Here is a 13,375-nt window from a genome sequence, read left to right on the forward strand (position 1 = left end):
ATCGGTGTTGGGGGTGAATCTGTGTTGGGGGTGAATCGGTGTTTGGGGGTGAATCGGTGTTTGGGGGTGAATCGGTGTGTGGGGGATAAATCGGTGTTTGGGGGTGAATCTTTGTGGAGTTATGCAATCTAATTGAGGTTATGGATTATTCGTTCTGTACTATGCATGTCACGTCTTTAGTGGCCAAGCAGAAATCTGATTCTGCCTGACAGATGCTCTGCGGAAGCGAAATGTGCAACGCTGCCCTTATGGTGCAGGGTAACAAACTGAGCCGCCAGGCTGCAGCTGTAAATGAAAGCAAATTGCTCTATCTGTCTAGCATTGCTACTATCATACCTCACCTGACAACCTCGGGATCAGTAGTAATATTGGTATAAAAATCCAGTGACAGGGAAAACAGCTAATGCCTGACATGTTGAAAGCATTTAGAAGGGGTACATGTTTACCCATTCACCCAACAGTTTTTTCAACATAAAGGAAATCAAATGTGTTGGGGTTAATTGCTTGGTATTAATCTTAAGGGTGAAGTGTCCAGTTAAACATACTTTGCGTCATGTAGCAATAGTCCCTCCTCCAAGTTGAACTGCCCACTCTGATAATTGGGCCATTACTTCCTTTCCTGTAATCCATCTGTATTCCCTGTTCCTCGTCCCCATCTCCATGTACTTATTGGTTGTTGTGGATTATTAGTTCCATAGATTCAACTTGTCTGTGGTCACAGGTATCATTAGTCAGTGTGCCGAGGTCTCTGTGGGAATCGTTTGGCCCCGATATTTAGTGGAGGCGGTTTTCTCAGCTGCATGGACAAGTTCTGCTCTGAATGCTCCGAAATTCCTGGTTTGGTCACCTTGTGTCACCCCCCCCATTAAAACCAAGGGTGAATGGGTTTAATATAGGTTTGGTTGTGTGGGTCTGAACCCTGTGGTGTTCTTTGTGTTGCTTGTTTCAGGATGGTTGGCGTAAAGTTCACAAGGATCACAAAATAGCTTGAACTTAAACAAAGATATAAATTTATTAACTTGGATTAGCTACTAACTTGGATTCAACACGTACTCCTAAAGAATACAGTTGATTAATAACATTTAAACTACACTCATCTACAGCTAATCTCACTACTGATATAAACTATGATCTGCTCTCTCTTACACTATCTGTACTTCTAACTCTCTCTAGCTAACTCCTGCACACTCTCCCCCACAAGGCTTAGCATCACTGCCTTATATAGTTGTAACTGTAGCTCCCTCTAGTGGCTACTCTCGACACTTCATTAACCCTTGCATATCTTACAGTTATGATAATACCACAACTTAAAGATGTGCAGGCTAGGTGGATGGCCATGCTAAATTGCCCCTTAATTGGGAAAAAAATAATTGGGTACTCTAAACAAATTTTAAACGTGGGTTTGGTTGAGTTCGAGATGTTTTAAATCATTCCCTCCACCCTCCCCCCCCCACCCCCCAATCCCCCCACCTGGTTTTGTCGATTGAAACTATACCCAATGTCGCACAGACAAGAAAACACATTCCTCAATGAGTTGGTTAGTTAAGGGGTCGTTCCTTGTGGAATCAAGGAGAATCCCAAATATGATTCCCAGACAGTGTTGAGTCCCAGCTGATTTCCATCACAATTGCCTTCACCATCAGGGCACGAAGGAGCAACGTGAGAAGATCTCACAGTTCCCCCAACTGATTGCGATCAAAGAACCCCTGCTTATGGGTGATTTGACTTTGTGCAAATTGGGCTGCCCCTATTTAATTCCCCTTGAAGTCAATGGAAATAAAAGTGAAGAGAAATGTAAAACCTGTTGCCAATTTCGATGACCTGTTTTAACACTAGCATCTAAAGTCATAATTACCTTCCTTGTGCATGGGCTTTGGGTGAGGACAGTTTTAGGCTGGGCTGTTATATAGCATTTCCATGGTCAATTTTGTGTTAAGCATCGCCTGTTGTGGCTCAGGAACCTTACTGTGGCATGGCAGTCTCCGCTACTTTCTGCTACTGAGAGAGATAGTGGGATGAGAAGGTGAGTAATTTTCTTTTTTTTTTAAATATATTTATTAAAGTTTTTTAACAAAACAATTTTTTCCCCTTACAAACAATAACCCCCACCGCCCCCCCCCCCCCCCCCCCCCCGGAACAAAATAACACAAAATCGCCCTGAGCAAGATATATACATGGTAAGATGATATATTTACAGAGCTTTATACACTGGCTCTCGCCCATTCGTGCCAGTTTCCCCCACCCTCCATGTTATCCCCAGCTCATCCGTCCCCTCAAGCAATCTCTCGTTTCCCCCCCCCCCCCCCCCAGGGTTGCTGCTGCTGCTGACCGACCTTCCTCTAACGCTCCGCGAGGTAGTCTAGGAACAGTTGCCACCGCCTGTAGAAAACCCCTGCGCAGACCCTCTCAAGGCAAACTTAATCCTTTCCAACTTTATGAACCCAGCCATGTCGTTTGTCCAGGCCGCCACGCTAGGGGGCTTCGCCTCCTTCCACATTAGCAAGATCCTTCGCCGGGCTACCAGGGACGCAAAGGCCAGAATGCCGGCCTCTTTTGCCTCCTGCACTCCCGGCTCGTCCACTACTCCAAATATTGCTAGCCCCCAGCTTGGCTTGACCCGGACTTTCACCACCTGGGATATTACTCCCGCCACTCCTCTCCAGAACCCCTCCAGTGCCGGACATGTCCAGAACATGTGGACATGGTTCGCCGGGCTCCCTGAACATCTTCCGCATCTGTCCTCTACCCCAAAGAACCTACTCAACCTCGCCCCCGTTAGGTGCGCTCTGTGAACCACCTTAAATTGTATCAGGCTGAGCCTGGCACATGAGGAGGAGGAATTAACCCTACCCAGGGCGTCAGCCCACAAACCTTCCTCGATCTCCTCCCCCAGCTCCTCCTCCTATTTACCCTTCAACTCTTCTGCTAGCGCTTCCCCCTCTTCTTTCATCTCTTGGTGTATTGCCGAAACCTTGCCCTCCCCGACCCATACACCCGAGATCACCCTGTCTTGAATTTCCTGTGTTGGGAGCAGCGGGAATTCCCTGACCTGTCGCCTCACAAAAGCCCTCACCTGCATATATCTGAATGCATTTCTCGGGGGTAGCTCAAACTTCTCCTCCAGTGCCCCTAGGCTCGCAAATGTCCCGTCGATGAACAGGTCCCCCATTCTTCTAATCCCCGCCCGGTGCCAGCCCTGAACCCCCCCGTCCATCTTCCCCGGGACAAACCGGTGGTTACCCCTGATCGGGGACCACACCGAGGCTCCCACTGCACCCCTATGCCGTCTCCACTGGCCCCAGGTCCTTAACGTTGCCGCCACCACCGGGCTCGTGGTGTACTTTGATGGCGAGAGCGGCAGCAGTGCCGTCACCAGCGCCCCCAAGCTCGTTCCTTTGCAGGACGCCATCTCCATCCTCTTCCATGCCGCCCCCTCTCCCTCCATAACCCACTTACGGATCATCGCCACGTTTGCTGCCCAGTAGTAGCTCCCTAGGTTTGGCAGCGCCAGCCCTCCTCGGTCCCTACTGCGTTCCAGGAACCCTCTCCTTACCCTCGGGGTTTTGTTCGCCCACACAAACCCCATAATACTCCTACCTACTCTCTTGAAAAAGCCCTTGGTGATCACGATGGGGAGGCACTGGAACACAAACAAAAACCTTGGAAGGACCACCATTTTTATCGACTGCACTCTACCCGCCAACGAGAGCGGCAACATGTCCCATCTTTTGAAGTCCACCTCCATTTGGTCCACCAACCCCGTCAGATTCGGTTTGTGTAGGGCCCCCCAGTTCCTGGCTATCTGGATCCCTAGATACCGAAAACTCCCCTCTGCCCTCCTCAGCGGTAGGTCCCCTATCCCTCTTTCTTGGACCCCTGCCTGTAGTACAAAAAGCTCGCTCTTCCCTACATTGAGCTTATAGCCCGAGAACTCCCCAAACTCCCTCAAAGTCTGCATGATCTCCACCATCCCCTCCATTGGGTCCGCCACGTACAGCAGCAGGTCGTCCGCGTATAGCGACACCCGATGCTCTTCTCCCCTGCAGACCACCCCCCTCCATTTCTTAGACTCCCTCAGTGATATGGCCAAGGGTTCGATCGCCAATGCAAACAACAGGGGGGACAGAGGGCACCCCTGCCTCGTTCCTCGGTACAGCCGAAAGTGCTCCGACCTCCGCCGGTTCGTCACCACACTTGCCACCCGGGGCGCTGTAAAGGAGCTTAACCCAGCTAATAAACCCTCCCCCGAACCCAAACCTACGCAACACCTCCCAGAGGTACTCCCACTCTACTCGGTCAAAGGCCTTTTCCGCGTCCATGGCTGCCACTATCTCCGCCTCTCCCTCCTCCGATGGCATCATTATCATGTTTAAGAGCCGCCGCACATTCGTATTTAATTGCCTGCCCTTTACAAATCCCGTCTGGTCCTCATGTATCACCCCTGGGACACAGTCCTCAATCCTCGTGGCCAGCACTTTTGCCAATAGCTTAGCGTCCACATTTAGGAGCAAAATCGGCCTGTACGACCCACATTGCAGTGGGTCCTTGTCTCGCTTCAGAATCAAGGAAATTGTCGCCTCCGACATTGTCGAGGGCAGGGTCCCCTCCTCTCTTGCCTCGTTAAAGGTCCTCACTAGTAGCGGGGCCAACAGGTCCGCATACTTTCTATAGAACTCCACCGGGAACCCGTCCGGCCCCGGGGCCTTCCCCGCCTGCATGCTCCCCAAACCCTTACTCAGCTCCTCCAACCCGATTGGTGCCCCCAAACCAGCCACCTCTTGCTCCTCCACCCTCGGGAACCGCAGTTGGTCCAGGAATCTTCCCATCCCCTCTTCCCCCCACTGGGGACTGGGATCTGTACAGCTCTTCATAGAAGGCCTTGAATACCTTGTTTATTTCCGTTGCACTCTGGGCCATGGCTCCCCCACCATCTTTGACTCCCCCTATTTCCCTCGCTGCTGCCCTCTTACGGAGCTGGTGTGCCAGCAGCCGACTGGCCTTTTCCCCGTACTCGTAGGTCGCCCCCTGCGCCTTCCTCCACTGTGCCTCCGCCTTCCCCGTGGTCAACAGGTCAAACTCCGTCTGGAGCCGTCGCCTTTCCCCAAGTAATCTTTCCTCCGGGGCCTCTGCGTATCTCCTGTCCACTCGCAAAATCTCCCCCACTAACCTCTCCCTTTCCATGCCCTCTGTCTTCTCCCTATGAGCCCTGATGGAGATTAGCTCTCCCCTGATCACCGCCTTCAACGCCTCCCATACCACCCCCACTCGCACCTCCTCGTTGCCGTTGGCCTCCAGGTACCTTTCAATATACCCCCTTACCTTACCACACACCACCTCATGTGCCAACAGTCCCACATCCAACCGCCACAGCGGGCGTTGGTCCCTCTCCACCCAGTGCGGGGCATGGTCCGAAATGGCTATGGCCAAATACTCCGTCCCCTCCACCCTCGGGATGAGCGCCTTGCCCAGCACAAAGAAGTCTATCTGGGAGTAAGCCTTGTGCATGTGGGAGAAGAAAGAAAATTCCCTGGCCTGCGGTCTTGCAAACCTCCATGGGTCCACTCCCCCCATCTGGTCCATAAACCCCCTGAGCACCCTGGCCGCCGCCGGCCTCTTTCCAGTCCTTGATCTGGAGCGGTCCAGTGCTGGGTCCAGCACTGTATTAAAGTCCCCTCCCATTATCAGTCCTCCTACCTCCAGGTCCGGGATGCGCCCCAACATGTGCTTCATAAATCCAGCATCATCCCAGTTCGGGGCGTATACATTTACCAACACCACCCACGTCCCTTGCAACCTACCACTCACCATCACATATCTCCCTCCATTATCCACTACGATAGTCTTGGCCTCAAATGACACGTTTTCCCACCAGAATTGCCACCCCTCTGTTTTTCGCGTCCAGTCCCGAGTGAAATACCTGTCCTACCCATCCCCTTCTAACCTAACCTGGTCCGCCACCTTCAGGTGTGTCTCTTGGAGCATAGCCACGTCTGCCTTCAGTCCCTTCAAGTGCGCAAACACTCGAGCCCTCTTCACCGGTCCGATCAGGCCCCTCACGTTCCACGTTATCAGCCGCGCCGACTAGCCATCTCCTTTTCTGGGCCAGTCCCGTGTCCGCATCTCCCTCACCCTCCAGGCCCCCAGTCGGGGGACCTCCGTCCCGGCCACCTCTTCTGTGTCCCATTCCCTTTCGGCCAGTGCAGCAGCAACCCTGTTTCCCCCCCCCCTCTAGATCCCTGTCTAGCTTTTTTGCTCCCCCCATATCACTCCCGTAAGTCAGCTGACGCCTGCTGACCCCGGCTTCCCCCGCCATCCCTTTGACCCCCCCGTGTGGAAATCTTCCCATCAGTAGACGTTCCTACGTTCCCCCTCCCACCTTTCTTCCCGTGCGCGGGAGAAAAACCCCGCGCTTTCCAGAGCCAGCCCCGCCCCCCTGACGCAGCTTCTGTTGCGGCCTTGTCTCTCGTCCCCAGCCCATATAACCTTCCCTGCGCGTGCTTGCCCCCCTATATACAACCGCCATCATACTTCAACCCTCAAATACCCCCCACCCTCACAAACCCTCAATTAGAGTCCAACTTTTCAGTTAATATAAAGGTCCACGCCTCTTCGGGCGTTTTCGAAATAGTGGTGTTGGCCGTTATATGTGACCCGCAGTCGCGCTGGCTGCAACATTCCAAATTTCACGCCTTTCCGATGCAGCACCGCTTTGGCCCGGTTGAAACCCGCTCTCCGCTTAGCGACCTCCGTGCTCCAGTCCGGGTATATTCTAATCTCAGCATTGTCCCACTTGCTGCTCCGCTCCTTCTTGGCCCATTTCAAGACCCTCTCTCTGTCTGTGAACCGGTGAAATCTCACCACCATCGCCCTTGACGGCTCGTTTGCCTTGGGCTTCCTCGCCAGCACCCGGTGCGCCCCTTCCAGCTCCAGCAACCCCGGGGGGGCCTCCGCGTCCATCAGCGCCCCGATCATTGTGCCCGCATATGCCGTGGCGTCGGCCCCCTCCACTCCTTCTGGGAGACCCAGGATCCTCAGATTGTTTCTCCTCGACCTGTTCTCCAGGTCTTCGAGTCTTCCCGCCCACGTCTTGTGTAGCACCTCGTGCCGCTCCACTCTCACCGCCAGGCCCAAGAGCTTGTCCTCATTCTCACTCACTTTGTCCTGGATCCCCTGAATCTTCACCTCGTGGGCTTTCTGGGTTGCCCCAAGTCCTTCAATTATAGCCAGCATAGGCGCCACCATCTCCTTGCGCAGCTCCTCGAAGCAGCGCTTGATGAATTCTTGCATCTCTTCTTTGTCCCCGGCCGCCACCATTTTGTTTGTTTTACCCTTCTTCTCCCGCTGCTCCAGTGCCGTTTTTTTGGCCGTTTCGCTGCGGGTCCGGTCCATACAGGTTAGTGGGGGACCTCTCTCCTCTCTTCCCCACGGGTTGGCTGTGTGAAAAGTTCCGTTGGGGCTCTTCTATCGAGCCCGAACGTCCGTCTTCGCGGGAGCTGCCGATTCATGCGGCTCAGCTCCGCATAGCCGCAACCGGAAGTCCAGGTGAGTAATTTTCTGTCCTCTGTTTTCTCCGAATCCTCTTCTCGCACAGCTGAACCTTCCATTTCTGCTTGCCTCTTCCAATGACCCTCCAACCAAACAACCACCAGAGGGCACGGCTGCTGTCGACTATCTCTAAGTTGTTGGTGTCAATATCCGCCCCCTTCATATCTCACTCACAGGGCACAACCCAATGGCCGGTTCAGGGTGCAGTATATACTGCCATCAAGATTCTGAGGGAATCATTGGAGCGTATGCTGATAAAGTTAGCCAGGGCCTCTCAGTTGGCGACCTTGTCCTGCTAGGAGATACTGAGGATGTCAGAGACCGTGAAGGTGCCCAGTGTATTGTATCCAGATCTCACTGCTGGAGAGGAGTGCACTGGGGATGCAGGCTTGGCAGACTCACGGTTGGGTGTCTCAGTCAGGTCGCTGTTCTCGCACAGAGCTTCCTCTGTGGAGCATGTTTCTCTAAGGACAGAGGATGAACTTTCCAGTTTTTCCTTCAGGTGTGGAGGGGCAATTTAAAAAAAACATTTCCTTAATCTCTTTTGAGAAGATGGTGGTGAGCCACCTTTACGAATCGCTGTAAAACCGTTGTACTTTTAGGAAGGTGCTGTTGAAGGAGCTATGGCGAGTTGCAGTGCATCTTGTAGATCAGTGATTTTCAAACTTTTCTTTGAGCGACCCATGTTTACAGAATGGCCGACTCTCACGACCCACGCCACATTCACAACAGATTCTCCATAATTACTGCTAAAAATTCACACTCATTGTTGACACTTCTGTATTATTGAATGTTAACTTGTAAATTGAGCTGCTGTTTCACCTTAACCAAGAGCTCCACCCTGACACCTTGCTAAAGGGTGTAACTCAGGATTATTTTATTATTTTATATCTTCACATCCATTGTTAGCATTTGGCGAATTGCCTGGAAGTGCTGGAAAGATTAACAGGCTGAGTTCTGCACAGTTTTAATAACATCATGTTCCCGCATTCAAAACCAAACACGACCTCGGATAGGAAGTTAAACTTAAAACTTCAACTTCAGAAACAGGAGCCCTAACTGTTGAACGAAAAGCACGGTCAGACAGAATGTCACTGGACTCCCGTCAGTACCGTTTCCCAGGTAATTATGTAACAGACTGAAAGCATGCTAAATAACAATGCTGGGCACAGCTCAGCTGATGAATATGCAAAACGCGCAGACAGGTTCCATTCCATACACCTGCAACATTTTACCGGCTCCTGTATACACGTGCATAGTTTAGTCGCCAGCTAATGCCATCTTTGGCGAACAATTCAAACCCCGCTAAAGGTAGATGCAAAAGTCCTTGCTGTAGAGGAGCTGATTCAGCTGACGGAGTCCATGTAGCCACAGGGCAGAGACGGATGCTTGGGGACGAGTACCTGGGAAGAGGGGGTGGATAGTGGCGGGGGCGGTAATGGAAAAAAAAAGAAGCGCCCATGGAGGACAAGAGCCCCGGTGTGGAGTGGCAGTTCGGAAGTGGAAGGAGTGGAAATAGGGGCTTGTGGGGCTGGATGAGACTGTATGTCCAGCTTAACTGAGAGAATGATAAAAGATGCAGGGGGTTTATTAGTGACACACTGAACTCAAAAAATAATACAGATCCTGGCGCTGAACACAGTGGCAGGATATGCAACCCAAAGAAGATTTTACAGGTCTCTGACTGCAAACTGCCCAACTACACTCTGGCCCAGACAGGTAAGGAAGTCTTCTACATCAGCCTCACGCGGTCATACACTGCACTGCAGTGAGAATTTACCTGGAAAGAAAATGGTAAACGTGTTCAGCCGATATTTGGGGATCATTTTGGTGACCTTTTGCCGACCCATGCAACACCATCCGACGGCACATCCGCGGGTCGCGACCCCAATTTTGAAAATCACTGTTGTAGATGGTACGCACTGCTGCCACTGTGCGTCAGTGGTTGAGGGAATGAACGTTCATGGTGGTGGATGGGGCAGCGATCAGACGGGTTGCTTTGGCCTGGATGGTGTTTTGTTTCTTGATTGTTGTTCGGGTTGCACCATCCAGGCAAATGGAAGTTGGATTTGGAGAAATGAAAAAAAAACACCGCAGTGCAGATGTCCCATCACAATCAGGATAACCATCTCTTAATAATTGCTATTTCTTTTTCAGTTTTTCCAACCCTCTTGGACGCGATACCTGCAAGTCTTCATGTCAGTGTAATACTATTTTCTGCAGCGGTAATTGTGTTTGCTCTGGTCGCTGCTGGATTCTTCATGTTCAATGCCTTTGGACGACCGTACGAAACCCTCCATGGTCCTAATGGGCTGTACCTTTGGAATACCATCGCCTGTAAGTATCCTCAGGATTTGCTTGGAATTGCTCTCTTTGTCAACCTCAAATTTGACCGGGGGAAGGATGCAGGTGGAATAGTGGCTAGAGTTTTGATTATTCGCCTTAGTTCTATTTAGATTGGAATTAGTTGAAAACAATAAAATCTTGACAAATAAGTCTAATTACAAGACTCCAAATAAACAAGAGGAAAATACTGGGCTGGATTCCCCCACCAGCAGCAGGATCCTCTGTCCCGGCAGCCGGCCCATGGGGTTTCCTGGGAAATCCATGAGCGCGGGAGCGTTGCCAGCGAAGCGGAGGATCCCGCCAGCAGAGAATCCCACCCATTTGAAAAAATAGAGAATTCTGGAATGCGTTTACAATTGTGCACACCCTACTCAAAAATCAGACAGTATGAAAGAGATTCTCCCACTCTCCCACGACGAAGTGGCCGCGCCGTCGTGAACGCCGTCAAGGTTCACGACGGCGCGGAACGGCCCCGGTCCCGACCGATTCAGGCCCTGACAATGGGCCAGGATCAGGGCCGCGCCATCTACACGCGCCAGGCCTTGTCGCCCGCGTAAAAACGGCGACGCATAGATGACGCGGCCGGTGCCGCATAATGGGCGTCATCCGCGCATCCGCAGGTTGGCCGGCGCCAACCCGCGCATGCGTGGTTGCCGTCCTCTCTAAGTCCGCCCCGCAAGAAGATGGCGGACGGATCTTGCGGGGCCGCAGAAGGAAGGAGGTCCTCCTTCAGAGAGGACGGCCCGACGATTGGTGGGCACCGATCGCGGGCCACCCCACATCTGAGGTACCCCCCGGTGCAGGATCCCCCCTCGCCCCCCCACAGGCCGCCCCCCAGCATTCACGCACCGCTCACGACTGCAGCAACCAGGTGTGGACGGCGCCGGGGGGAACCCGCCGTTTTGGCCTGGCCGTTCGGCCCATCTGGGCCTCAGAATAGCGGCGGTGCCGGAGAATCGCCATTTTCGGTGTCTCCGGCGATTTTCCGGCCTGCGGCCCGCGAAACCCGACCGGGCCGTTCCTGCCGCTTGGGAGAATCGCGGGAGGGCGTCGGACCTGCGTCCCGGGAAATTTTGGCGGCCCTGGCGATTCTCCCAACCGGCGTGGGAGTGGAGAATCGCGCCCAATGTGTGTGAGAGAGAGAAAACACTACATGACGAATACAGTAATTTTGAGATGTAATCACTGTTGCGTTGCTAACAAAATTATTCTGTCCTTGCAACTATTCTCCTGACAAGATCCTTATTTGTTCTTTCCACAATAGGTTCCTGTGGTTTTATGGCGATGATACTGTTTACCTCAGAAGTGAAAATTCACCATCTGTCTGAGAAAATAGCAAACTACAAGGAGGCAAACTTTGTCTTCAAGACTCACACTGAAATTTTTGGATATTCCTTCTGGCTTCTCTTTGTTTGCACAATGATGCATTGTATCAACATCCTGCTCATTCGATTAGCTGGAATCCAATTTCCTTTCTCCAAATCAAAAAACACAGATTCGGGTGACGGGGGAGTTGACCTTATGTACTAACTGTGTTAGTGCTGACATACCCTGAACCTGTAGCACGGTAGCACAAGTGGATAGCACTTGGGCAGCACGGTAGCCTAAGTGGATAGCACTGTAGCTTCACAGTGCTAGGGTCCCAGGTTCGATTCCCCGCTGGGTCACTGTCTGTGTGGAGTCTGCACGTTCTCCCCGTGTCTGCGTGGGTTTCCTCCGGGTGCTCTGGTTTCCTCCAAAAGACATGTAGGTTAGGTGGATTGGCCATGATAAATTGCTTTTAGTGACCAAAAAGGTTAGGAGGGGTTATTGGGTTACGGGGATAGGGTGGAAGTGAGGGCTTAAGTGGGTCGGTGCAGACTCGATGGGCCGAATGGCCTCCTTCTGCACTGTATGTTCTATGTAAGTCAACATGCTCCTTTAAAGTAGGGCTCTTCCCGATACACAATTCTGAGCATATAAACTGTGTTGTCTAAGTGATGCCTACTACGTTTTGCCCACCCGAATGATATAAGGTTCAAGGAGATAACGCGCAATAGGAGGCTGAAATCAAATATGTGGCATTATTGTCGGATCATTGAAAATTGTGGAAATAGCATTGAGCTGACAAGCGAACAGAACATCCAACCGGAGGGCTTGAAGACCAGTTGAATATTGGAAGCGGTGACCATGAATGATTTCAAAAGGGTGTTGGATGGGCACTTGAGGCAAGCAAACTTGCAGGACTACAGGGATTGAGTGGGGGAGTGGAAGTGACTGGATTGCTCTTACAGAGAGCCAACATGGATTCAATGGGGGCGAATGGCCTCCGTCACAGCTATAATGACTCGACGATGATTACTGCCTTTAAATTATTGTGGTGCAATATTAGCAACAAACCCGCTGACATGTTTGTATGAAACATCTCTGTCCCTTAGTTTAAGGAATGCAGTATCACATTTCCTGTCAATGGTATGGCTTCTTTGATCAGACAGGGATGAATGAACACGTACGGACAGGATCTTCCAGTCCCCCATGAAATTAAGCCCCACCACACTCCACCCCCGACCATGGCGGTTTCACCTCAGACAGAGCCAGTGAGCCACACAAATGGCCATTGACTTCAATGGCACTGGAAGATCCCACCGACGGCCAATGCTTCACCACCTCCACCATGGGAAGCCCATCGCAGTGGGAATGAAAATTCCTGCCCAGAGGAACAGGTGTAGGCCATTCAGACCCTCTGCCATTCAATTAGATCGAGGTCAAATGTCCATTCGACTTGATGTCCTTCCGATCCTAGTCTTGACAGCTCTAATTAACCCACCAACAAGCACAAACTGTTGGGGTCAGGAATTCTGGATTTCTGCTGCACAGTGGTTAGCACAGTTGCTTCGCCGCTCCAGGGTCCCAGGTTGAATTCCCGGCTCCAGTCACTGCCTGTGCGGAGTCTGCAAGTTCTCCCCGTCTCTGCGTGGGTTTCCTCCGGGTGCTCCGGTTTCCTCCCACAGTCCAAAGATGTGCAGGTTAGGTGAATTGGCCATGCTGAATTGCCCTTAGTGTCCAAAAAGCTTAGGTGGGGTTATTGGGTTACGGGATAGGGTGGAGGTGTGGGCTGAAGTAGGGTGCTCTTAGGGCCGGCGCAGACTCGATGGGCCGAATGGCCTCCTTCTGCACTGTAAATTCTGTGTTTCTATAAGTGTATTTCTGAATTTGCTCCGAAATACCCTGGCTCTAACTTTAAGAACATGTCCATTCACTCTTCAGTCAGTATTACACAAGACAATATCAAGCCCTGTAACATTTTGAAGGAATTCATTTTTGCTGAAGCATTATAAGAGGTTATTCTTAGCTTTAAAAGACTTCAGTGTTAAAAGAGTTGTAATATCGATAAGGTTGCATTTTCAACAAGAACTGTTTTAGTAAATTTACACAGTGCCGAGATTGCCCACATTCCATTCTGTCGCATTCTGCATTTATTCAACATGATGAACCATTTAATTTG

General features: G+C 51.6%; 1 protein-coding gene across 1 annotated transcript in view; it reads left to right on the forward strand.

Moving 5' to 3' along the window:
- clrn1 (clarin 1) overlaps positions 1–13,375 on the forward strand; it is a 54,159-nt gene extending 40,784 nt beyond the window's left edge. Inside the window, exons 2-3 of the mRNA XM_072473839.1 lie at positions 9,703–9,882; positions 11,156–13,375. Coding sequence (XP_072329940.1) covers positions 9,703–9,882; positions 11,156–11,421 — 446 coding nt within the window. The 3' untranslated portion in view covers positions 11,422–13,375. The remainder of the gene's footprint in view (positions 1–9,702; positions 9,883–11,155) is intronic.

This window comes from Scyliorhinus torazame, chromosome 14 (genome assembly GCF_047496885.1).
Source record: "Scyliorhinus torazame isolate Kashiwa2021f chromosome 14, sScyTor2.1, whole genome shotgun sequence".
Taxonomy (NCBI): Eukaryota; Metazoa; Chordata; class Chondrichthyes; order Carcharhiniformes; family Scyliorhinidae; genus Scyliorhinus; species Scyliorhinus torazame.